This window comes from Gadus morhua, chromosome 19 (assembly GCF_902167405.1).
Source record: "Gadus morhua chromosome 19, gadMor3.0, whole genome shotgun sequence".
Taxonomy (NCBI): domain Eukaryota; kingdom Metazoa; phylum Chordata; class Actinopteri; order Gadiformes; family Gadidae; genus Gadus; species Gadus morhua.
In genome coordinates, this window is record NC_044066.1 from 10,233,030 (window position 1) to 10,258,373 (window position 25,344).

At 45.9% G+C, this 25,344-nt stretch overlaps 1 protein-coding gene across 1 annotated transcript in view; it reads left to right on the forward strand.

Moving 5' to 3' along the window:
- zswim6 (zinc finger, SWIM-type containing 6) overlaps nt 1-25,344 on the forward strand; it is a 25,929-nt gene extending 585 nt beyond the window's left edge. The window contains exons 1-14 of the mRNA XM_030342070.1: nt 1-165; nt 9,749-10,156; nt 11,127-11,275; nt 11,653-11,803; nt 13,667-13,846; nt 14,532-14,708; nt 16,013-16,159; nt 16,706-16,855; nt 17,233-17,478; nt 17,905-18,040; nt 19,303-19,451; nt 19,792-19,955; nt 21,187-21,268; nt 21,769-25,344. The exon at nt 1-165 is cut by the window's left edge and continues 585 nt beyond it. Coding sequence (XP_030197930.1) covers nt 1-165; nt 9,749-10,156; nt 11,127-11,275; nt 11,653-11,803; nt 13,667-13,846; nt 14,532-14,708; nt 16,013-16,159; nt 16,706-16,855; nt 17,233-17,478; nt 17,905-18,040; nt 19,303-19,451; nt 19,792-19,955; nt 21,187-21,268; nt 21,769-22,649 — 3,185 coding nt within the window. The 3' untranslated portion in view covers nt 22,650-25,344. The remainder of the gene's footprint in view (nt 166-9,748; nt 10,157-11,126; nt 11,276-11,652; nt 11,804-13,666; nt 13,847-14,531; nt 14,709-16,012; nt 16,160-16,705; nt 16,856-17,232; nt 17,479-17,904; nt 18,041-19,302; nt 19,452-19,791; nt 19,956-21,186; nt 21,269-21,768) is intronic.

Genomic DNA, 25,344 nt, shown 5'->3' on the forward strand with positions numbered 1-25,344 from the left:
GGTCTTTCCCACGGAGCGAACGGGAGATTTGTATGTACTCGTCGTTTAAAACCGGGGGAGACGAGGTCGGATCTAGCGGGGAGAACAACGATGAAACGCGACTCCCCTTCCGACGAGGCGTCGCATTGCTGGAGAGTGGCTGCGTGGACAATGTGCTGCAAGTCGGTGAGTGATGCCACCACCAACCAGTCACACGAGTAAAACCAACCACATCGGTCCTAGTAAGACAAGACGAATCGCACAAACATCGCTTTGGGCTTCATCGAGGCCCTCGAAAATGAATAGCTCCGAAGAAATGTAAGGTAGACAACAGACCTAGGGAGCTGGCCGGGGCTTTAAACCGTGGGCATACACCCCGGCTGTGCGCTGTTGATGCAGGCGTCGAAACCCAATGCGTAATCGGAACGCTGCGCTCTGCCGTTAAAGAAACATAATAGACCCACTGCTCAGCTCACGTGTCAGGGCATTTATTTTGAGATAGTATGGATGCGTTCCCGTGGTTATGTCCATTTATATATTATTTTATGTAACAAATAGGCAACGCCAAGAAGGACATTTTTCTATTGTATTTTTTTTTTGCTGGAAATAAAGTACTGGGGCCCTAAACAAGACAGGCAGACACAACATGAGAACTCTAATGACCCCGATACACAACAAATGATTACGTACAGGCTATATCACATGGCTGTATTATGACGTGCTCTTGTTATATCATGTTTATTATTATGCATGTGGGGTTATTATCGATTTGCTAACAATGCTGCTCACGGGAAAAGTTTGGTTTATTTTGCGATCAAGTTAGTCATTACTTGACGGAAACGAGGTTAGGCTACACACACAAAAATAGAACAATGGAAAAAAGATCTGGTTTAGGTCGTTGGAACATAACCACCACCCCGCGTGTGTTGGTGATCATCCAGACATTGGTGGTGGATGTATATCCGATATGCTGCTCCATATTAACCCCGCTGTTATTAATGTAAATATCGATCTACAGAGGGAGTACTGGACTAGGTTTGAATATAAAACTGCTGAGGTAGAACTAGTAGGATTTTTAGGTTTTTAACCACTGGAAAGAGACATTGTGTGTGTGTTTAATTACATGAAGCAAAGTTCCCAGATCATTATGCTATTCTAGCATAATGTAATTGGACATGAAACAAATCTTGGATTACTGGACACGAATGTCAGCCTTCCAAACGCATTGCAAGAAAAAATAGCATTAATGTAGATATCGATTTCTATTTATTTGTTTTTTAGACGCACCACATTTATTTTGTATATACTGTCCTTTGCGCAAAAGCGGAAATAAGAGTTGAAAGTGTTGGGGGGACCTTGCTTCCAGGCTAGACCAGTTGGCCTTGATTGGCCACCATACGACCCTCACTATTTCCAGTGGGGTTGCACCAAGTCCCTATGACGGAAACCCAAGCTCAGCTAATGTGTCGAGGGAGGAGTCAACGCTCCATCCATCACATCCGTGCACTTCTCTGTTCCCATGTGGTCTGTCGGCAGTAATTTACTTACTGCGGTTTATATTTGTATTTGAATTACAATCTTGAAACATTCTCTACCTGGCTCGGTAGCAATACAATGTTTCGGTTTTCCATGTGTTGACAAAGAAAAGCATTCTTACTCTTCAATCGTTCACATGGATCCCAGACATTTTAAAGTCAAACGAAATTTGGTAGGTTGTTAGGAATAATCCTTTCAACGCTTATGTTTGTGTAAAAAAAAAAAATCAGACTGGAGTCCAACGGTTTTAATAATGGGACTTTCAATCCTTGTTTAACACTGTAGAAAGGATGGAAGGGTTGTAAATCCCACTGATCCATTAATGGTAATCATTTATCCAGTTGACATTATCATTCTATGCAAATTTAAAGGCAGGGAGCTCAATAAATTTGCACTCGGAAGCAACAGTCAACAGCACATTTTCCTAGCCTTTGTTTATCTGATTGTGTTTCTCCAATTGGGGCTTTTGCTGTTTATAACGTCGGTACAGGGTTCAAAGTCGTTTGGAAATTAAGTTTTGGCATTGGTGAAAGAGCACTTTTAGCACCAAGGTCACAGTTTGGGTCTAACATATTTAAATGTCACTTGAGGCAACAAAGAGGATTATTGTCCAGTTGGACCACTCACATGCCATCTATCAGGAATATATGATGACAAGCTTTGTGTGAGCTTATGGGATTCCCAGTGATGTTATTAACAATGCGGATATTTTTGGCACTAGCTAGTCTTTATTTAAATGATGAATATGGCAGGGAAATCGAATCTGAATAATATAACCGTGGTGATTCTTTCCAGGGACAACGCTAATATGGTGGGTGGGCGAGAGGCAGAAAGTGTGTATTTTTTTTCTAAACGCAATCTTCCTCCTTCAGAGAGTATGACATAACAGTTTTTTGTTATCATTAATTTCTTACAAAATCAATGATTTGACATGCCCTGGAATGTAATCTCCCTCTGACACCAAATAACCGAGTGGCTACCGACAACGAGAGAGACTTCGACTCTCCTCTCAAGGGCAACGACATAAGCATGTCCTTATCTCAGGTCTCTGGGATTCCTGCACGTCGGGTATTGAAGGTTTAATAAGTGATTGTGACGTACATGCTTAATTGCCTATCTCCGCCTGTGAGTGCAGTGTTTATTGGTGATGGAAAGGTCCTCCGTTCCATCTTTATGTCTGCTTTCTCCTCTCTTTTTCTTTCTTATTCTGCATTATTGGTTCATATAGAAACATAGTACTTCACCTTAACTCGTCTACTGGAATAACGTGAATACATGTCAATGAAAAATACAAAATGTGTATTTTAGAATAGCTTGAAAGAAGAATCTGATGTATATCTACGTATGTTTGTTTATTACCCTGATACTGTGATTGACACTCCCATTGACTTTATGAGTCATAGATCTGGGGCTCGGACCATGTGTGATGGTCCACTATTTAAATTATATCATATTAGTTAATCCAAAACAAAAATTCAAATTAGCTGCAAGCCCGGTCGGGCAGTAGACGATGGGTTTCCTGAAAACCTCCCTGCTATTTGTACATGCAGGACGTGCCCAGGCCAGGTATGTCTCAATGGCTCGGCGTTTTTGACTTGTGTCCCACCAGCTTGGCTCAGCATGGATCCCTGTCACCATAAAGAGGAATCTCGACCGGCCTCTTCAACCTCTTTCAAGCATTTTTGATACCCCCATGTGACCAGAAAACGGTTCAACACAGCCCGGCCCTGTGCCTATCATGCCTACCTTTCCAAACCCCCAAATATCTACTTACTGTCTCCTCAGTCAGGGTCCCATGGTCATGTTTTGGCAATACATATGCAAACTGAAGTACTGCTTATGGTAAAGTGACTGCATTTATATGGTCGATAAAACGATTTTTTTTTTTTTGTAAAAAGCCGTAATATCCCCCCCAAAAAATAAATGCTTTTGCCTGGCTCCCAAAAACAATTTGTGACAGTCTTCTCTGAGCTCCGTCTGGGCGGCCATTGAGGTCTGTGTCCGAGAGAGGGTTCTATTATATATTTTCGGAAACTAATAGTATACCACCGCTGTGTGGCGTTTGTCATATACTACGTCGCTCATTTTAGCGCTCATACTCAGCAATGTGTACTAGCTTGGACAAAGTTGGCGGTGTGCGTAACCATGGGGATGTCACGTCCCCTTCCCCTCCTTCGTAGAACTCTGAACTCAAACCGATTCTTTATTATATGTCATAGTGTTCGTATTTCCGCTGAAACAAGGGGCTTGCTTTGACTGTAAGCGGATACAGTTGAAGCCAAAAACGTTAGCTTGTTGGTGACAAATGGACAATGATTGCATAGAGTTTAAAGTTTAAAGCTCCCTATCTAATGGAACTAACACTTCTCAGATGTTCCTGTTGTTACTGGTTTGAGCTTGGAGTTCTGCCCAGGTATTTTCCAGAACGTTCTCCATTGGCATTCCATCCAACGTAGCTGAATGTCTGAAATGTTTTTCCACATCAACCCAAACAGCTTATCCAAATCACTGTTTCCCATCCATGTGCAAACTGTGCATGGACGACACACACACACACACACACACACACACACACACACACACACACACACACACACACACACACACACACACACACACACACACACACACACACACACACACACACACACACACACACACGGTACAGAGGGCTCTGGCCAAGGCTAGTTCTCAGTAATAATTCAACAGTCAAACAACAACATATGGTTGTTCATATTTGATTTATCTATCTCCTTGAACACTCACACACACCCAAGCACGCTCGCGTGGTGGATCCAGCTTGTGATCCCTACCTACCGAGGGGAGCACTGTTGCATAGTGTAGCCCTCACACCCTGCAGGGTCTTCTGGTTCAGGGCTATTCTTCGTGGGGCTTTCAAGGAGTCAACAAAGCAAGTCAAAGCATGCCAAACGCCTGGCATCATGGGAACACATGGCCTCAGAGGATTGGCCCCTGATGAGCTGTGGCCGCCCTTCACACCGCCTTTGAAAGGATCTCTTCAGATCACTCAGGGCCTCAGCACACAAGTGTGTGTTTGGCTCTTTCCTGCCTCTAGCGGGGTCAAGGAGGCCACGCTGATGGGGACAGATAACCAAAAGTGGAAGAGAATGTCGTGAAATATAGTGTCGTGAAAAGATAATGCTGAACACCTTTTTTGTAATTATTAATTAACATTGGATAGAGTTCGGCGGTGGAGCCTGTGGGGATCAAGCCTTGTTCGGGTCTCCAAACCGAGCGGTACTGGATTCGATACCACGATCTCTGCCACCTATATGCAGGCAGGCCTTCTTAGGCAAGATGCCACCCTGCCTCCTTATTAATATCATTCATCGGAATTCATCATTCTTCTGAATTCAGTCATCTGAGTCGCTTTGAATCAAAGCATCTGTCAATCGACTAAAGTCCAATATGCAATAGAGCAGTAGAGCAGAGGAACCTAATGGAGTGCTGGAGATACTTTAACGCGGGGCAGCGGACTCCACCACTGCCCAAACCACCACTCCGGCACCAGCTGTGCGTTAATCCAAAGTGGCTTAGGAGCAATGCTTGTGTTATTAATGGGGTTTTAAAGGTGTCATCCATCAACAGGCAGTTACCCATAACTCAGCCGGGACAGGAGGGGGGTCTTAATGATGACCCCCCCCCCCCCCCCCCCATGCTACTGTTATCCTCCACTGTGATCCCCTCCTACCAGGTCTCCCTTCCATCCACTCCCTCTCTCCTTTTGTCCTCCTTCTCCTCCTCCTCCATCATCTCCTCTCACCCGGTAACCTTTGACCTGCCACTCACAACTTGTTTTAAAGTTAGTTTTATAAAGAACAAACGGCGGTGCAAATCTTTGCTGGGCTGTGTGAAGTGAAATCCTTGAGCAGGAAGCCTAGCCCCCCACCGGCTCTTGAAAGACATGTAGAGGAGTTCACTGAACATTCACTTGAATGCGCATGCGCTTAATGACTAAATGGTGGGATACCGAGTCGGTGGTTTACATCTCTCTGCGTGTCACCATGTGAACCAGGTTTCCGGATCTCATTTGAACCAGAATACCAACTCTGGTGACGTAAAGTATTTTTCTCAAAGTAGGTAGCGTTGTCTTTAAACGTGCGTGTGCGTGTGTGTGATCTTTTCACTGGCAATGGACTTGCGGACAACTCCTCTTCTCGTCCCCCCCTCCCTTCCCATGCAGTCAGCAATCCTGTAATCAGCCACTTCCTGCTTCCTGTTTAACCTCTCCCTCCTCTAGGTCTCTTCTGTTTTTAAACGTTTTCTTCCCCATTCTCTCATTCTTCTCCTCCCCCTCCTAATGATCTCTCCCTTCCTCTATCTTCACGTTCAGTTCAGCATGGCTCACAGAAATGCCATTGTTTGAATGCATGTTTCAACAGTTTGTGTGCAGTTGTAAACATGGTCGCAGGATGTGGCGTCGTCCCGCACACAAACGCTTGAGAAATTCGAGAATCATTCATTCTAAAGTGAATACAAAGGAAGTTAATCCACAAACAGCTAGGGGTTAGGGATGTTGTTCAGAGATGCCGTGGTCCATGAGTCAAACTCCCCAGAAACATTCTGTCACGTTTGTCCACATTTTGGTCCATTCCACTAACTAGGTGACCAGAATTTAGGAGGCAAATGATGTATTGATTTAGCTTGGGGAACACAGGCACTTTTGTCCGCGTATGTACTATGTTTGAGATGGAATATGAACGTGTTCATGACCTCCCTCATTGAACTAGTACATTCCATTATCATAAAGTGTGTGTGTGTGTGTCTTCAATTTATTATCGCTTTGTCATTGGACATCTGAGGATGCTTCAGATTTGATAAGCAAGATGGCGAACATGATGACAATCCCTTCCCCATCGCAACAAAGAGTGGTTTGTTGAAAGAAAAAAGGAGGTGAGAGATTAGCATTGCAGGAAAAGGTTCAGAAGATGGGAGAGAGACAGGACGGAGGAGGGGTAGAGAGAGGTGGAAGAGAGCGATAGAGAGAAGGGATGTGAAACCTAGCAACACAGCCCTTTTCCACGGCCGTTCCTGCCGGGCCAATTGCTAAACACGGGGACCGGTTCCTCAGTAGTTTTGTTGAGCAAGCCAACGCTCTCTGGTTCACCCAGATAGAGTGGAGATAAAGAGGTTATGTTGTTCTGGTTGGATGTGGAGCCACGATACGGCGTGACCTACATCCTGTGGCCCCTCCCCTTGCTTCTCTTTTGTTTTTTTATAGCGGGGGGTGCCGTTGTGACATCACGACAGACGGTTGGTATTACTCAGACGACTGGGATTTCTTGACTAATCAGCGAGAGCACGCGCGAAGAGACGAACCCACACTCGCACTCAAGTACACACACAACGTGTTCACCACCGGGTGTTTTGAGTCACCACTCCCACGTGTGGTGGACATTTTTAAGATGCTCTCGCTCTCTCCCTGTCGACATCGAGCTTTAACCCGGTTCATGTGTCATGTTCTGCTCCACCGGACAGACAGATACTGGGTCCGGAACAGCCAGTTTATCCTCCATCATGTCCAATCTTGTTCTGAAATGTAGGCCCGGTACCGCGGACGAGTTGAACACGTTCAGTTCGCTCGCACACGCACGCACGCACACAGGATAGAGGTTGTTCTTTGTTCAACGGCAATCCGTTTGTGACTTATCCTTGAAAAGAGCGATACGACGGCAATGAGTATGGTACTTCCGTACGCACACGTGTTTATTTTAAAGCGTAATAAAGGAACCTGTCTGGCTAGTCATGGCTTTACCCGGATCATACCTTTGGTATTATCAATAGAAAGCAAACGACATGTTTTGTTAGTCAGCGGTGACATGTGCTGTGGAACACGTTGTTCTTTTTATTGCGTTGTTTATTCAAAAATGTTCAATTTAATTTATTTTGCCATAAATTCAAGGAATACCCCTGCTGTTACAACATAGCAGAAGTAGACTGTGTACTGTATATTTCAGTGGTACCACATGGGAAAGACACACACACACACACACACACACACACACACACACACACACACACACACACACACACACACACACACACACACACACACACACACACACACACACATTTCCATGTCGTTTCCAGGCTGTTTGTGTAGTCTGGTGAACACCTGTTAGTAGTTCAGAGGCCATGGGTCAGAGGTGCACTGTTTCCAGACCAGCAGAAACTTGCCCCATTAGCCCGCTAACTCTGCACAACAGGTGTTTGTGTAGGCGTTGTGTGGGTTAAGTGTGTATTTGTACAAATGCACAAATACACACCAAACCACAGAACACATTGCACCCTGTTATGTTCTCATACAATGTTTGTTTTTTTGACTAAACAAAGGCCAGAAAACGTAGCTCAAATATGATCAGTCAAGAAAATGGATAAAAGCATTTGATAAAAGGCTGTGATTATGCAATGTACAAACTGGGACAAGAACGCTTGTTGGCATGAGCTGTCAGGTCTTTGAAGGGCTATCCAACAGGGCTATGAATCTGAGTACATGGGCACAGCGGGCCCACAGTGTGGGTCTGAGATGGATTCTAGGTGGTTGGATGGTTATAGAGTTATATAGCGGGCTTTAGAGTTATGCGTCATAGAATCAGGTTAGGGTAATGTAAATTCTTATACTATTCTTAAAATATTCTTAAAACAATTGATTTTAGCATTAAGGCTTATGGTTTATATCCCCTAAGGATTATTATAGTTTATAGTTGTCTGTTAGTTACAGCATTAAGGGTAATAATTGTATAGCCATCATCAACTTAAGGCAAATTATTTATAGCATTATCAAAAATAGTTTATAACCCATAAGGCTTATTATAGTTTATAATTGTCTGTTTGATACAGCATTAAGGCTAATACGTTTATATCCTTAATCATCCTCAGGCTAATTGTTTATTGCATTATAGCGTATAACCCCTTTATGACCCCAAGGCTTATTCGTTATAGCATTGTGGCTAATATTGTGGCTGTATAACTGTCTTTTGGTTATGGCTAATAAGTTCTTGCATTATGGCGAATGGGTTATAGTGAAAAAAAATTGTCATAGCGTTGGGGGCTCATAGGTCACAGTAAGGCTAGATGCGCTGCGGTTGAGTCGTCGAAGGAGTTAACTTTCGTTGCCGTGGGTGACACTCAGTATTATGCAAGCTGTGAGATGGAGAGAGCGAGACGAGGAAGTGCGTTACAGAATGCTGAGCTCAGGGGTTTGGCTCGCTGCCAAGCATAGAGACGCACGCGCGCGTGCGCGCGCACACACACACACACACACACACACACACACACACACACACACACACACACACACACACACACACACACACACACACACACACACACACACACACACACACACACACACACACACACACACACACACACACGGCGCTCAGCTGAGGGCATTCCAAGCCTGCTTCTCCCAACACGCCCCTCCTTTGTTTTGGAAGACCCGGCCTCTTCTCCTCCCTATTCTCTCCATCAGGGGTCTCTATTCCCCACTCTCGTTCTTATTTTCTCTCTCTTTCTCTGCCTCCGTCTCACATTTGCACTCTTTTGTGTCTCCTTTTTTTCTCAGTTTCTGGTTTCTTTGTCACTCCATGTCCATGCCTCTTTCTTTCTTTCTGTCTTTCTGTCTTTCTGTCTTTCTGTCTTTCTTTCTGTCTTTCTTTCTATCCGTCCCGCTCTCTTGCTCTCTCGCCCACCCTCGCTCCGCCTCTCTCTGCGCTCTCTCTGTCTCGTCATCGGGTCAGCTGTGGTTCAGGCGTGTGTGTGGGGAGGGACTCTGTGAGGGAGTAATACGCTGATGCTGTTTGTGGAACAGCGACCGGAAGCTAGCGAGCTAGGGTAATCTAATGCATACTATGTGTACTGTTTCATCACTCTGCTGAACAGGCAAATAGGAGGACTATATATTATACACATGCAAAAAATGAAACCCCACCTCTTTGAAAGTCACAGACTGTTTGACAGTGGTGTTAGTAATTGGTAGCAATACAGTTGTGTGGTTGTTTGATAGTAAAACAGAATGTTAACAGTAGAGGAGGATATTTGTATATTTAGTGTTGCAGAATATCTTACAAAGTATGTTTATCAGTAGAGTATGTTTCGCAGTAGTACCGTACAGTATGTTTCACAGTATAATTCACAGTAGCCCGGTATATCTGACCCCTATAGAGCCTGTCTGACACCCCTCCTCTCTCTCCCCCCCCCCCCCCCCCAGGCTTCCATCTCAGCGGGACGGTGCGAGAGCCCGCCGCCCCCGCATCGGCGTCCGACCCGGCGGCGGCCCCGGCGACGGGGACGACGGCAGTGGCGGAGCCCCCGCAGCCCTGCGGCGTGAGCGTGAGCTTCGACCGCTGCAAGATCACGGCGGTGACGTGCACGTGTGGCAACAAAGACATCTTCTACTGCGCCCACGTGGTGGCGCTGGCGCTGTACCGCGTGCGCAAGCCCGAGCAGGTGAAGCTGCGGCTGCCGATCTCGGAGACGCTGTTCCAGATGAACCGGGACCAGCTGCAGAAGTTCGTGCAGTACCTGATCACGGTGCACCACACCGAGGTGCTGCCCACCGCCCAGAAGCTGGCCGACGAGATCCTGTCTCTGGACTCGGAGATCAACCAGGTGCACGGTGAGTGAATGAATGATTTTATAATTTGACGTTTTTGATGTATAATGTGAACAGCACTCAAGGTCATACATTGAAATGCATAAATAGTTAGATAAATAAAAACCGAAGGCTTATTTCCGTTGTGGTCCCTGTACGGGGACAAGAATGAAGTGGGTGGGGGGGACTAGGAGCAGCTGGTGGGGGGGGGGGGGGGGGGGGGGGGCTTTAAAGGAGGGCCTGGGATGGCGATATAAAAGATGTGATTGCGCTTGTTTCGATGTTTCACGACATGTGATTGTGCAAGCATTGGGCCGCCGAGAATTTGTGACCTGCCCAAAATCTCAGCAGACGTCAGCGAAACGTGCGTGTGTGTCGATGAGTCAGGAAAGCAGGGTGGGGCCACGTGATTTATTTAGATTCGGATTTCCCTGTCTTTTGAGGTGCGTTGCGTGTTTATTCTTTCTAGTCGTGGTGACGTGTGGCTTCCGGACAGGTTTGAGTGACACAACCTGCTCTCTACGGGATTGCCTTCTAGTTCCAACATGCGTCTAGTCATCAATTAACGACTGCGGCTGCATTTGCATGATTGCACATTCCCGCCTGCCATTGTGCCGGTGTTTTAAAGTGACAAATGAGTGGCTTGTGGCGGAATGCAGAATGCATGTGCTTGCGGTCGTGCTTGACGGATACCTGGAGTTAGAGTTAAAGGTGGGGCAGAATCCCTTTTTATTCCTGCAGTCCCCCATCCAGACGGGGTGAGCGTGTGTGTACAAGAGACATGGGAGTGTAATTTCTATTGGAATGCAAATACCGAAGACGATCATAAGGCACAATGTCACCCAGCCCAAAGATATTAGCATGGTGGCTCACTGTGTGTGTGTGTGTGTGTGTGTGTGTGTGTGTGTGTGTGTGTGTGTGTGTGTGTGTGTGTGTGTGTGTGTGTGTGTGTGTGTGTGTGTGTGTGTGTGTGTGTGTGTGTGTGTGTGTGTAGGAGCCCCGGACCCCACAGCAGGGGCCAGTGTGGACGATGAGAACTGCTGGCACCTGGACGAGGAGCAGGTCCAGGAGCAGGTGAAGCTCTTCCTGTCCCAGGGAGGGTACCACGGCTCTGGGAAGCAGCTCAACCTGCTCTTCAGCAAGGTAAGCATTCTCCAGACATGCTGGTAGCCTGGCCCGGTCACACAGCAACCACACCGTCCTGTAGTCGATGCTAACAGTATGCAGGAGAGGTATGAAATAACCATACTGATCACTGTAGCCATGGGAATGCTTTGACAATTATTGCCTCAGAATTACCCATTCGTTCAACTGCACAGTCATCCATTCACTCATACATTTGTCCTCATACACTCATACATGTCATACACCCACAGCCATATCAAAATTCACTATTACATCTGTACGTCAGTTATCATATCGTGGCAACGTAGCTCATAAGCGTACCTGTTTCTTGTTAATGTCCCTGTGTCTTCCAACATAGCTGTGTCTTTACCTGTGCCCCTGTACCTATGCCCCAGGTGAGGGAGATGCTGAAGATGAGGGACTCCAACGGAGCGCGGATGTTGACTCTGATCACCGGTCAGTTCCTGGGCGACCCACGGCTGGCGCTATGGAAACAGCAGGGGACCACCATGACGGACAAATACAGGCAGCTCTGGGACGAACTAGGTAAACACACAGGAAGTACTCTGTAGAACCTACCAGAACATGGGCCGAACTAGGTAAACACACAGGAGCAATGCTGTTAAACATCCCATAACATGGGCTGAACTAGGTTAATACACGGGGGTTGCTATGTAAAACAGACTATAACACGGGGCAACTAGGTTAATGCACATGAGGAAGACTGTAGAACATACCAGAATATGGGCTGAACTAGGTTAAAACATAGGATGTACTCTGTAGAACATACCATAACATGGGCTGAACTAGGTTAAAACATAGGATGTACTCTGTAGAACATACCATAACATGGGCTGAACTAGGTTAATGCACAGGAGGTACTCTGTAAAACATACCATAACATGGCGTGACTTGGCGACACATACATGAGGTGAACTATGTAAAATATACAAATACTTAGGGTGAAGTAGGTCATATATACAAATAGATGTTGAATACACAGGATAAGCTATGTGAAGTATACAAATACATGGGGCGAAAGAGGTATAATACATACAATGAATGGCATGAAGGTTAGGTTAGGTTAAATGTACGCCGATACATTAGGGAAAATACACGCATATGCATGGCGGGGACTACGTTAAACGTACACTGATGCATGGGTTTGAACTATATCAAATTCAAAACAACCGCTTTACTTGCTGGCTTACATACAGAGATGCGGCACAAAGTGTGTGTGTGTGTGTGTGCTTCTGCAATACACCCTTAATACCAACACATCTTGGTGCACATTTGTGTAACAATAACAGGCGTGTGCGCCTCACGTGTCCTAAAGATCCAAAGCCACGCCAACACTTAACCAAGCAGCTCTTCTGAGTGGACAGGTACAGCAGGTTTATGTTTGACCTCATTCATGCAAAATGATATCCAGGATGTCACACAGCAGGATCAAGATTTTCATAATAACATAATGGAGCTCTGGTCCATCACAGCCAGGTCAACAGACATTCACCCTATAGGGACTTCAGAATTAAATAAAGGACAGCCTAAGGATGGGAACAGTAGCCATGGCGATGGGCTCGAGCTCCAGCATGTGTTTTCCAGAACTAGGACAGATAAAGGATCCGTTCTAAAGAGCTTTCAAGGGTATCTTCTTTTCCTGTTGAGTTGTGTGTTTCTTTGATATGTGTTGAGTTTAGTTCTCACTTGAACACTTAAGCACCTTCACACTAAAGGCCACTCTCTCTCCCATGAGTGGAGCTGTTTTTCCCAGTAACCATACAATCAGCTTTACTGTCTAACACCAAACGTCAACATCATTACTCAAATGTTAGGAGCTTCGTTCGGGTACCTAGATTATCACGAGCTGTCAGTGACGTAGAAATGGCGTTCCGGTTGAGTGACAGCGTGTCAACACGGGCCGTTAGTTGTCAACAGAGAGCAAGTGTTGCCGGAGAAACAGGAACAGGCGACTCCAACCCAAATTAACCCCCATGGGCTCAGCTTAGTTTAGCACCGTTATGCTACAATGGGCTTAGCTCAGCACTGTGTATCCTGCAATGGGAGGGTGCACACAAACCGTAAACATCGGCCATTTTAACATTAGGTATTTGAAAAGGGCACAATGCGTACAGTACTGTACGTCTCCTGTCTAAAAACTTGCGGTCTCAACTGTCAACACGACAAAAAATGTATTTTGTACTACAGTTAACTAATGTGTGTGTGTGTGTGTGTGTGTGTGTGCGCTAGTACGTGTGCGCCTGTGTATATGTTTGTGTGTGTGTCCGTGTGTGGACATGGACACACACTCGTCCAGCTCGTCGTCCTAAATTAGGGAAACCTCAACGATGCCCTACAAGTGTATATAAAGGTTTGCAATGTAAGTAAACGCGTGTGTGCGTCCCCCAGGCGCGCTGTGGATGTGCATCGTGCTGAACCCCCACTGCAAGCGGGAGCAGAAGGGCTCCTGGCTGCAGCAGCTGCGCCGCTGGAACAGCGTGGACGCCTGTCCCTTGGAGGACGGTAACCATGGCAGCGAGCTGACCCACCTGACCAACGCACGACCTCAAGGCCCGCACGGCCACCCAGGTGAGATGTCCCGGCCAATCGGAGCGAAGGAACCCCCCCCCCCCCCCCCCCCCCCACTGTCTCTTATCATGAGACTCCTAGGACTCCGGTTCCCACTCGTAGCCGGTGTGACCTTCAGGTAGCGCCCCCTCTCTCGCCCCCGCCCTGAGATCCAGCCTCTCCACCGTGATGTCACAACTCCCTGGTGTAATCCCTCACCCAGGCCTCTCTAGGCTCCATGGTAGTTTATTATTGTCTTAGCTCTTCTCATGCACCCTTTTCAGGCTAATACTGATAGTGTTGAGTGCAAACACATACCTGTAGTACACACACACACAGGCACACATACACTCATGCGTGCACACGCACAGTGTGGGTATGTTTGTTAATTCATTTTATATTTTTCCTGTCTTATACTTTATTTTTTGATTTGAATATAAGTATTTAGTTGCTTTTTTCTCAATCATTGAATTGGCATGGATCGACTTTGGTTATTCCGCGCATTTGATAGACAAAAAGGCTTTGACACGCACTCACTCACTCACTCACTCACTCACTCACTCACTCACTCACTCACTCATTCACCCACTCATTCACCCACTCACTCTCACTCTCTCTCACACGCACGCACGCACGCACGCACGCACGCGCGCACGCGCGCACACAGTGGACGGCTGTGTAACGTGCGCTCCTGCCCCCCTGTCAGACGCCCTGGCGCGGCCCCACCGGACGGTGTTCACACGGGCCATCGAGGCCTGTGACCTCCACTGGCAGGACCCCCACCTGCAGCACATCATCGCCCAGGACCCCGTCGCCACCTGCTGTTACCACGACAACCGCCACAGCGCCCTGTTCGACCCCCGCGGCCGGCCCCTGTGGCACGGTAAAAAAAATACGCTAATTAGTGTTATATATGCACATATTCCACAGGGTTATATTACAATATGTAATATTACAATATTACATATTGTAAATAATTTAATGTATAATAACTATGTCTATAATAAATATTATAATAGATAATCATGTTTATATACAATTCTATTGAATACTTTAAATGAATAACCATTAATGTTTTTCTACACATTCAAATAATGATTTATGCGGCATCAATACGTGACACATGCATAAATAATATGACAAACAATGTATTTTTAATAAGTAATAATATATTGGGCTCACGGCCGGAACATCCCTAAGACTCCTGTTAAGTACCACTAGTAAAGTGCTCTTTCATAACGTGCGTATTTGGAAACGGGCGATTGTTGGGCCTCCACTATTGCTGTTTGCAATAATGCTGCCTCATCCAAACGACTCACACTGTCCGGATGAACGGTTGTTGAGAAAATCGAAGCAGACACAGATAAACATACATACAGATACTTCTTACATTATAGTTGGATAGCGCTCAGCCTTAGTAGCAGACGTGAGGAACTGACTGCTGTCATTACTTACAGGCTAGCTAAAATTGGAACCAGGCTAGTTAGCGACAACGGACCAAACTAGCCTGGGCTAGTTAGCTATTTTGAAACGGGCTATTTCCTGGGAACAAAAGCAGTGTTTGCTAAAGTAACCACGCTGTTTCTTGATTTTTTTTTTTTAGCTTATTGAAACCAATTAGCCAGCAATGTAACATCTCCGTTCTCTTCCGTCCTCTGTAGTTGCATGTACTGTTGCAAACAACGTAGAGCAAGCCGTACCCAGCATGCAGTTCGGCGGTGAAAAGGTTTTAGGAGTCTGCTCTCAATGCACTACAGTGTTTACTTCTGAAGTAGCAACACACTAGGGATAAATGTCTCCCATAGATGTCTAGATCTCACTATGAAGCGGCACATCCTTGGGTCCTCAGCAATACACCGCGAAGTGGAATCATAGCACGGACATACAGAGACTCCTCTAATTATACTTGGATCTGGTTATTTATTTTTTAATCCAAAGCGATTTGCAATGAATTCAGAATCATGGCATGGAGGAGCATGAAGGGGGTTAGGGCATGTCGAGGCCACACATGATGGGCTGTGCTGACAGATTAAAGAACCTCAGACCTTTTTGACAGGCAGTCATATACCCCACCCACATTATAGTTCCGGATCCTAATATGCAAACATCTGGCTGAGATCAAGTGATTTATAAAATGATATATGGATTACGGTGTGTAAGATAACTGTTTCATCGTGGTCACAACAGAGCATGTTCCCACTGCCTGCGCCCGAGTGGACGCTCTGAGGTCACATGGTTACCCCAAGGAAGCGCTGCGATTGGCCATCGCTATCGTCAACACCCTGCAGAGGCAACAACAGAAGCAGCTGGAGTTATTCCGGAATCACAAGAAAGGTTTGTTGCTTTGTTTGTTTACTTTCCCTTTATTCTAGTATATCTATATGAAACTTTCAATCTTACCCCTGAAAAAGTTCAATAGTTTCCTTAGATTGTTTGTATACTTTACATTTACATTGATATTCAAAATATGCTGTATATATAAAAAATATATACAGCATATTTTCCATACTACTAATTTTGACTGATTTTGACTTTTACTATTATTATTTTTTCTAGACCAAAGACAAAAAAAAGATAGATCACTAGAACCTGTGGATCAGAATGCAACAAATCTTTCTCCATTTTATTTATTTTATTTAGAGCTATAAGACGCGGTATACTTGTGGCCCGATTATTATCCATAAGGGTGTTTCAGGGAGGAGCCATACTGAGCATGTTTATGAAGCCAAGCCATGTATATAAATAAGACGCAGTGCACCTCCTCTTTGTTATCTAGCAGATCGATCACGATTCTCTTGGCTCCTTCTGACCACATGTCCTCTTATGTTAGGCTGTAGGACCCGACTCCTCATGTTAAGCTGTGTGCGTTTCCACTCACAGACCTGCTGCATAAGGGCGTGACCTCCACCACCAACCCCGAGGGCTGGGTGGGCCACCCCCTGGACCCCATCGGCACCCTGTTCAGCACTCTGATGGGCACGAGTCAAGGGGGCAGCGAGGACTCAGCGGGGGGACGGCTGGACTTCTCAGGTACATAGGGTTCACACACCCTCCCACTGCTAAGGATGAGCACGTCGACACAAGCACGCACACGCCTCGGACACGCAGACTGACACACTGAAAAATGCAAGCGCGCGCACACACACACACACACACACACTCACTCTCACACTCACACACGCGCACACACTGAAACACGTGTATACACGCTGAAAGACTCATGCACGGACACACCTGTGTTTACATGTATTGACACACACACACACACACAGACACACACAGACACACACAGAGAAACCGCTCCTAATATCAAATCAATACATGCCAATGTGCTGACTTATTTCTAATCAATCAATCCCCCGCCCCCCTCCCCCTCCCTCCCGTACCATTCCCCCCCCCCCCCACAGCCAAGAGAGTGAAGCACCCCACGTTCCCCACGCACCGTTACCTTGACGACGGCGAGTCGCTGGTGTGCCTGGCGGTGGAGGTGGCGCTGCTGGGCCTGGGGCAGCAGCGGGCCATGCCCGACGGCCTGTACGCCCAGGAGAAGGTGGGCCGCCACGAGGAGCAGCTGCTGGGGCGCCTGCAGGAGGTGGAGCTGGACGACCGGCTGGTGAAGGTGTTCCGCCGGCAGGCCGCGCTGCTGCTGGAGGGTGAGCGGGGACGGGGGAGACGGAGGGCCTGTGCACGCACGCACGCACGCACGCACACACACACACACAGGCGGTTCAGCACGGACGGACGCACAGCCACACACAGATCTACACACGCGTTAACGCAAAGACACACAGACACGCGCGCGTTAACGCATAGACACACATACGTGTCAACACTTATGTGTCCACACATGTGTAGACATACCCATGTACAAACACACACATAAAACACAGGGGTGTGTGTGTGTGTGTGTGTGTGTGTGTGTGTGTGTGTGTGTGTGTGTGTGTGTGTGTGTGTGTGTGTGTGTGTGTGTGTGTCCTATCTTATAATTTAGCAGACCCTTTTATCCGACATTGTGTTCCTCATATTTATGAACGTATAGGCTTGATTGTGTTCTAAGTGTGTGTGTGTGTGTGTTCCAGCCGGTCCCCACAGTGGCCTAGGGGAGATGCTCCACAGAGAAAGTGTCCCCATGCACACCTTCGCCAAGTACCTGTTCACCACTCTGCTACCTCACGATGCTGAACTGGCATACAAGATTGCACTTAGAGCCATGAGGTGAGTCGATCACGGCTGGGAATAAGAACCGCAAAATAACGCTGGTCAATACCCCGGGGCGTAGGGCTTGTAGCGACGTCAAATCACAATAATCGCCTCCGTTTTATTTAATTTAAGTTATTGTGGTGGTGGCGATGCTTCTTTGGGTCAGGTTCAGTTATGAATCGTGAAAGGATTTTGACATTGTTGTTTGAAACAGCTTTTCTTATGAGAGACGTGGCAAAACAAATTCTTTGTTAGCCTAGGTTGTGGCTCGTTAACGTTGATTTAGCATGTACTTAAACTCTTTCGAGTCTTCTACAAATGGGGGAGTATAGCTAATAAAAATACCCATGATGCATTCTGATGTACTAGCCCTATTTATTGCTTTTTATAGGAGGTTCCGGACTGTGGGGGTTGGGTGTTGGAGGCCATCAGATTCCTTCGACATTTTGGAATTCTTATTACATAATTGATCAGTGCTGGAAGGCGCCGTTAATACATGTGTGAATATAATTTGATATGGGGTCATGTGGTTTTGGTTTTCTTCCTGCCGGGATGATGGATGATATCACTCTTTATACATGAGATTCATATCATCCAAATTCCCTGACTTCCATCGCTATGATTTGATTCACAACCATTTTTTATTGGAGGAATCTGACATTTCTTTAGGTTAGAGTAATAAATGAAATAAATGGACTCAGACATCCAAACCAAAACCCTCTGGAAGCTTATGAAACCATGGCTGAGGAGTAATAAAATGATTTATGCTTACGTAATGCTATTATTTAGGAATAAATGATCATTGTCATTCAAATATTTTCCTTCATATTTTTATTATTATATAATTTAAAATACATTTTACCAAAGTCACTTACAGTGAATTCCATTTAACCTTGTTAGATCCCAACATGTGTAGCTTTATATTTCCACCACTGCTTGCATGCATTGGTCTCTGAACTGTCAGTGGCACACGCCACCTTTGACGGGCCTCCTCCATAACCGATCCCAGCTGTCATCTATGAGACGTCCTTTAGTGTGTGTGTGTAGATGGCTTGGTTTTACCTGTATTTATTGCTGGCTCAATGCACAGGTGTGCAGCCTTACCCAGCCCCAGAGCCTCATCCGTCTGCCTCGGGCCAGGGGTGACTGCCTCAACCAGCCACACACACACACACACACACACACACACACACACACACACACACACACACACACACGTAATCTCTTTTATGACCATATAAGAGCGTCCTGTTCCTCTTTTGTTTGTGTGTGTTCAGGCTGCCGGTCCTGGAGCCCTCTAGTGACCTGTCTCGCTCGCACCACATCGTATCCGTGGTAACCAACCGATACCCGCGCTGGTTCACTCTCAGCCATGTCGAGTCCCAGCAATGTGAACTGGCCTCCACAATGCTCACGGCTGCTAAAGGTAACACGCACGCACACGCCGGGGCAAGCACAAATAATACCCAGTCACCCATACACACATGCATGCACAAACGCGTTTGACGCAAGGGCACGCACGCAAACACATTACCACTCGCATGCTCACAAACTGGATAACACAGAGTCACTTATGCACACACGTGCACAAACCCGTTTGACACACGCACACACACGCGCAGAGACTGAATGACAAATACATCATTATGCTTCGGTTTAGCCCGATGGCATCAAACCTCAAACTGTTGACATATTCTTATTTAGAGTTTAGAATATGTAACGCTCCATGACTCCGCTGTACCAACATGCTGCTGTCGGTCCATCAGGGGACGCGTGCAAACTGCAGACGGTGCTGGAGTCCATCCAGAAGAACATCCACTCCTCGTCGCACATCTTCAAGCTGGCCCAGGACGCCTTCAAGATCGCCACGCTCATGGACAGCCTGCCCGACATCACCCTGCTCAAGGTGTCCCTGGAGCTGGGGCTGCAGGTACGCACGCGCACACACGCACAAGCACACACACGCACACGCACACACACGGTATTGTAAAATGGTGTCCGCCCCCTGCTGGCCATTAAAGATTTTTTAAGGATTAAACTAATGGAGTTATTCAAGGTAGTATAAATTAAGCTTGTCTTTAAAAGATTGAACGAAAGTCATGCCATTTGTCAAATCTATGCCTGTTAGGCTATTATTAGGGTTAGGGTTATATTAGGTTATAAATTAGGCTATTACCGGTATGTTATTAGTTGAGATGGTAGAGCAAGTTTAGGCCGTAGCTTTGTGTGTGTGTGTGTGTGTGTGTGTGTGTGTGTGTGTGTGTGTGTGTGTGTGTGTGTGTGTGTGTGTGTGTGTGTGTGTGTGTGTGTGTGTGTGTGTGTGTGTGTGTGTGTGTGTGTGTGTGTGTGTGAAACTATAATTGCTTTGTGGTTAATAATTTAGTTTAATATGAAGGAGATGAGCACAACCATCACTTCAAGCTGTCATTTAAACGTGGAATATTACAAACTTCTTGCCAACCTTTTTGAGCGTGCACATGAGTGCAACCTATTATCATCAATGCATTTGGATTAATTAACCAAACAACATTGTCAATGTTTGACTTTATTGCATAATAGTCTTTATTTAGGAAAAATGTTTTTCAACAGAAAACACAGACCATCCAAATTATTATCAAAGCAAAATAAAGAGGCAGTTGCATGTGACCATGAAATAACTATAGATGTACATCTAGGCTATAATAAAACATATTTATTGATATTTAAATGACAATACAATGTGCATGTCATGTAAATAAATGGTCCAATCCAACAAGGAAAACAAATGACAACATGCTAAATTAATAAGGGCAAGAATTGAAGAAGCAGATTTGATCTAACCCAACCATAAATCATACAGAAAAGACTTGAAAAAAGACAGATGCAACCGCCTACACCTGCACTTATATTCCGCCTACCCTGCCATTACTCAAACTGCTCCTCTCTAACACACACACACACACACACACACACACACACACACACACATACACACACACACACACACACACACACACACACACACACACACACACACACACACACACACACACACACACACACACACACACACACACACTTTGAAGACATGGGGGATGGAACCGTGAACCTTAAGGCTGGGGGGGGGATCCCTCCAGCCCCCACAGCCCCCTTGCTGACCCTGTGTCCCCCTCCCTGCGTAGGTGATGAGGATGACCCTGTCCACCCTGAACTGGCGGAGGCGGGAGATGGTGCGCTGGCTGGTCACCTGTGCCACGGAAGTCGGTGAGTCCAGACCTCAGTGAAGACCCCTTTGGGCAAATGGATTAGATTAGATTAGCATTAGATTAGATTAGATGGGTACTCTATCCGTCTCTGGCGGGGTCTCGGTTGCAAAGGCAGCACACGACAAAACTAAAAAGATCAATCTTAAAATAGAAATGAGATCACAGTAGGGCACAAAAAGATATCCCAACAATACATTTGAATTACACTATTAAATGTCGATCATAATGTATTTTTAAGTACAGTGCGTATGTATAGGTTATTTAGTATCAAAGACAATCAAGTGTAGTTTTTAATTCATCAATCCAATCATTCAATTATTCCGGTTAAAACGACACATTTCTAATAATGTCATTTAATTTGATTTTAATAAAGAGATAACACGGGCGGTGTCTCCGGAAACCTATGTTTAATAAACACAACCAAATTCTCACAAACCAACCCCGCCAAACGCCACTGTACCGCTCAACCCTGACGTCATCCCCCTCTCTGTCCACCAGGGGTCTACGCACTGGACAGCATCATGCAGAACTGGTACACCCTCTTCACCCCCACGGAGGCCACCAGCATCGTGGCCACCACCGTCGTGTCCAACAGCACCGTGCTGCGGCTCCACCTGGACTGCCATCAGCAGGACAACCTGGCCAACTCGGCCCGCACCCTGGCCCTGCAGTGCGCCATGAAGGACCCCCAGAACTGCGCGCTCTCCGCCCTGACCCTCTGCGAGAAGGAGCACATCGCCTTCGAGACGGCGTACCAGATCGTGCTGGACGCGGCGGCGGCCACGGCGGCCACGGGCATGAGCTACACGCAGCTGTTCACCATCGCCCGCTACATGGAGCACCGCGGCTACCCCATGCGCGCCTACAAGCTCGCCACGCTGGCCATGACGCACCTCAACCTCAGCTACAACCAGGACACGCACCCGGCCATCAACGACGTGCTGTGGGCGTGCGCGCTCAGCCACTCGCTGGGCAAGAACGAGCTGGCGGCCGTCATCCCCCTGGTGGTGAAGAGCGTGAAGTGCGCCACGGTGCTGTCGGACATCCTGCGGCGGTGCACCATGACCACGCCGGGCATGGTGGTGTCGGCGCTGCACAGCCGCCGCAACTCGGGCAAGCTGATGTCCCTGGACAAGGCGCCGCTGCGCAAGCTGCTGGACGCCACCATCGGCGCCTACATCAACACCACGCACTCGCGGCTCACGCACATCAGCCCGCGGCACTACGGCGAGTTCATCGAGTTCCTGAGCAAGGCGCGCGAGACGTTCCTGATGGCGCAGGACGGCCACATCCAGTTCGCCCAGTTCATAGACAACCTCAAGCAGATCTACAAGGGCAAGAAGAAGCTCATGAATCTGGTGAGGGAGCGGTTCGGTTGACGGGTCGACGGGCTGGTGTACGTTTTCACTTGAATCCCCTCGTCCCCCCCCTCCCCATCTCCTTCCCCACTTGGTTCAGAAGTAGATGGGGATTCCTGCCGTCGAGATCTGCCGTTCAGACAGCCAGAACCGGGTTTCCACCGCGGTGGAGAAGGGAGCGTGTGATGCTTGCTCCACAGGTGAGCTTAGACCGTCGCAGTCTAAATCATGGTATTAAATCAGGTTTTCCGGAGGCTTTAGAAATACCAGTATTTTGCGTACTTTCAGGTCATCTTAAAAAGGGCCCCTGTTATACCACCAGGTGTCATGTTGTGGAGCCATTATGAGCCATTTCTATCTATCTCAAATCTTTTCCTTTGAGGCGTCACAAATGTGGGATTGTCCAATCAGCTGGAAGGAGTTAATTAGACAGTATGGTAGTTGGGAGAGCAGTCCGTCGTGCATATGAGCCGACACTCCCACTTAGTGATGTCTCGAAGGGGTAGATTTAAAGCACAAACAAAAGACTTGATACAATTCAAAACAGAAGTAAAGACGAAATTGCATTTAATAACTACAGTGGCAACAAACAAACTATAAGCCACACTTGGTATTTATGTTCATGGTCAGTTTACAAACAGAATTGTCATAGCATTGAAGATAAATACAAACTCTTTTGCGTAACACCAAGTGAATTTCCAACTTGCACTTCCATTTCCTCGTGGATTACCTAGAGCCTCAAACTAAACAGAAATGGCTTTAAACCAAGAGGACTCCCTATCTTAAGCAACAATTACCTCTCGTAAGGATTGTGTGTAAGCTTTAGTCCACCTTCTGGCACATAAAGAAGTTTGTAGAAGAAGATCCACAGAAATCATCGTTCCTTTGAATCAATATTCTTAGGTTTTTGTAATACTCAAATACTTGTTTTCGTTTTTTCAGTGTTGCCATTCATACTGCTCACATTTAACAAAGTACAGAAAAACACAAAGATACTGTCGTCGAGTTACTTGTTTGTGAAAAATGTCAAAATACATTCTCAGGGACTACTTTGGAAAATCAAAAAAAAAAAGTTAAGAAGCATTTTATTGTACAGAACACACAGATTATTGCGTCTGAAGATGTAAAAAATGTATACATTTACTAATTTATGACAAAATATTATATGTAATGCAAATACTTGAAGTTTTGGTATTTGTTTTTCTTTTTTACAAAAACATATCAGAAAGACTTGAACTGTGCGCCGGGTGGTGTTTTCTGAGGCCAGGTGACTGTCCAATGGCATTTGCATCGGATCCGTTGACCGTCAGTAACCTAGCAACAGCGCGTGTCAGTTGATTGTCACCGAAGGCAACGGAGGTTATTGACACCTTTTATTGACAAGCTGTGAAGCATCCAAAGGTGGACGACCTGAACAATGTTTTGAGTCGTTGTACTGATGCACTGTGACGACTCTTACGGTGAACAGAAAAATGGGCTAATTGCGAGACGATAAGTCGTCTTATTTTGTTTTGTATTAATACACAGAAAGCATGCGTTCACATAGTGGAGCGCAGGTGGGGACCATAAACCATGGTTTAAAGAGTCTTCTGAGCAACAAGCCCTGGATCAGAGACTTACAGCCGACAGCATTCCCCAGGCGGCCATCTTGGTTCTAAGGAGGACCAAAGATGGCCACTATGTGAATATGGCCCATAGCGCTCTGTTTTTAAAGGAAAATTCCACTGGTGGGCCATCCTCTATTCGTAGATGTAATATGTCCACCAGTCTACCCGTAATAACTTGGAATGGCACAGCTACTGCTTTCTGCTTCACCCTGGACTACAACAAGTCCACTATTACTACTTCAGTGTCTGCTATGCTAGCTAGCAAGGTGGCTAATGTGTCTGTTGTCGTTTTTTCCAAGCTCTTCCTGAATCAACAGCGATTTACAACTCTACTCTTTACTTTTTTTTTTACCCTTATAGTGCAACTACCAGTTTTGTTGTTGATTTGCTTGCCAGACTAAAAGGGGAACCTTAAACATGTATGCCTTTTCTGTTGAACAAGCTAATGTTGCTTGACAGTGGAATTTCTCTTTAAATACAATTTTTACCTTTAAAACTACAGTATAACATGGGTACAGTAAAACTGGTTTCTTGTCCTTTGTCGGCCATTAAAGGAAAACTTGTTTAGGCCCAAGAAATGTATATTTGCCTCCTCTGTAGTGATACAGACTTTGTGCAGGGCAGAAAGTAACTGTTTAGGTCTTGACTGTTCAGCTTTTTATAGCCTACTGTATATGGTCCATGATTTATTTTTCATTTGTTTGGCTGCTTTAAAATAACCAAATGACCATTTGTAACTACCAAACCTTGTTCATTTAAAAATAACAAATCAACAACATTTTTTTACTTCAGTTTCTTTTTTATATTCTGTATTCTGTGCTTTAAAAGCTCTTTGTTTCTCTTTATTTCTTGTTTTTCTGTGAAAATGATTCAGTGTGACTTTCCCCTGTCCTCACTATAGGTCTGTTACTAGCTCCCTTGTTTATAAAATAACTATGATCATTTTATTTATTATATTGCGTAAAAAGATTGTACCACTGTTTCAACTTGCTGATGAAATGGAATTTTAAGGTTTGATACAGTAATATCAATTTATTTATGTAACTGGATCACTGTTTTATAAACTTGTTAATGATTCATTTTCTTTTGATTAAAATTTTGAGAGGATA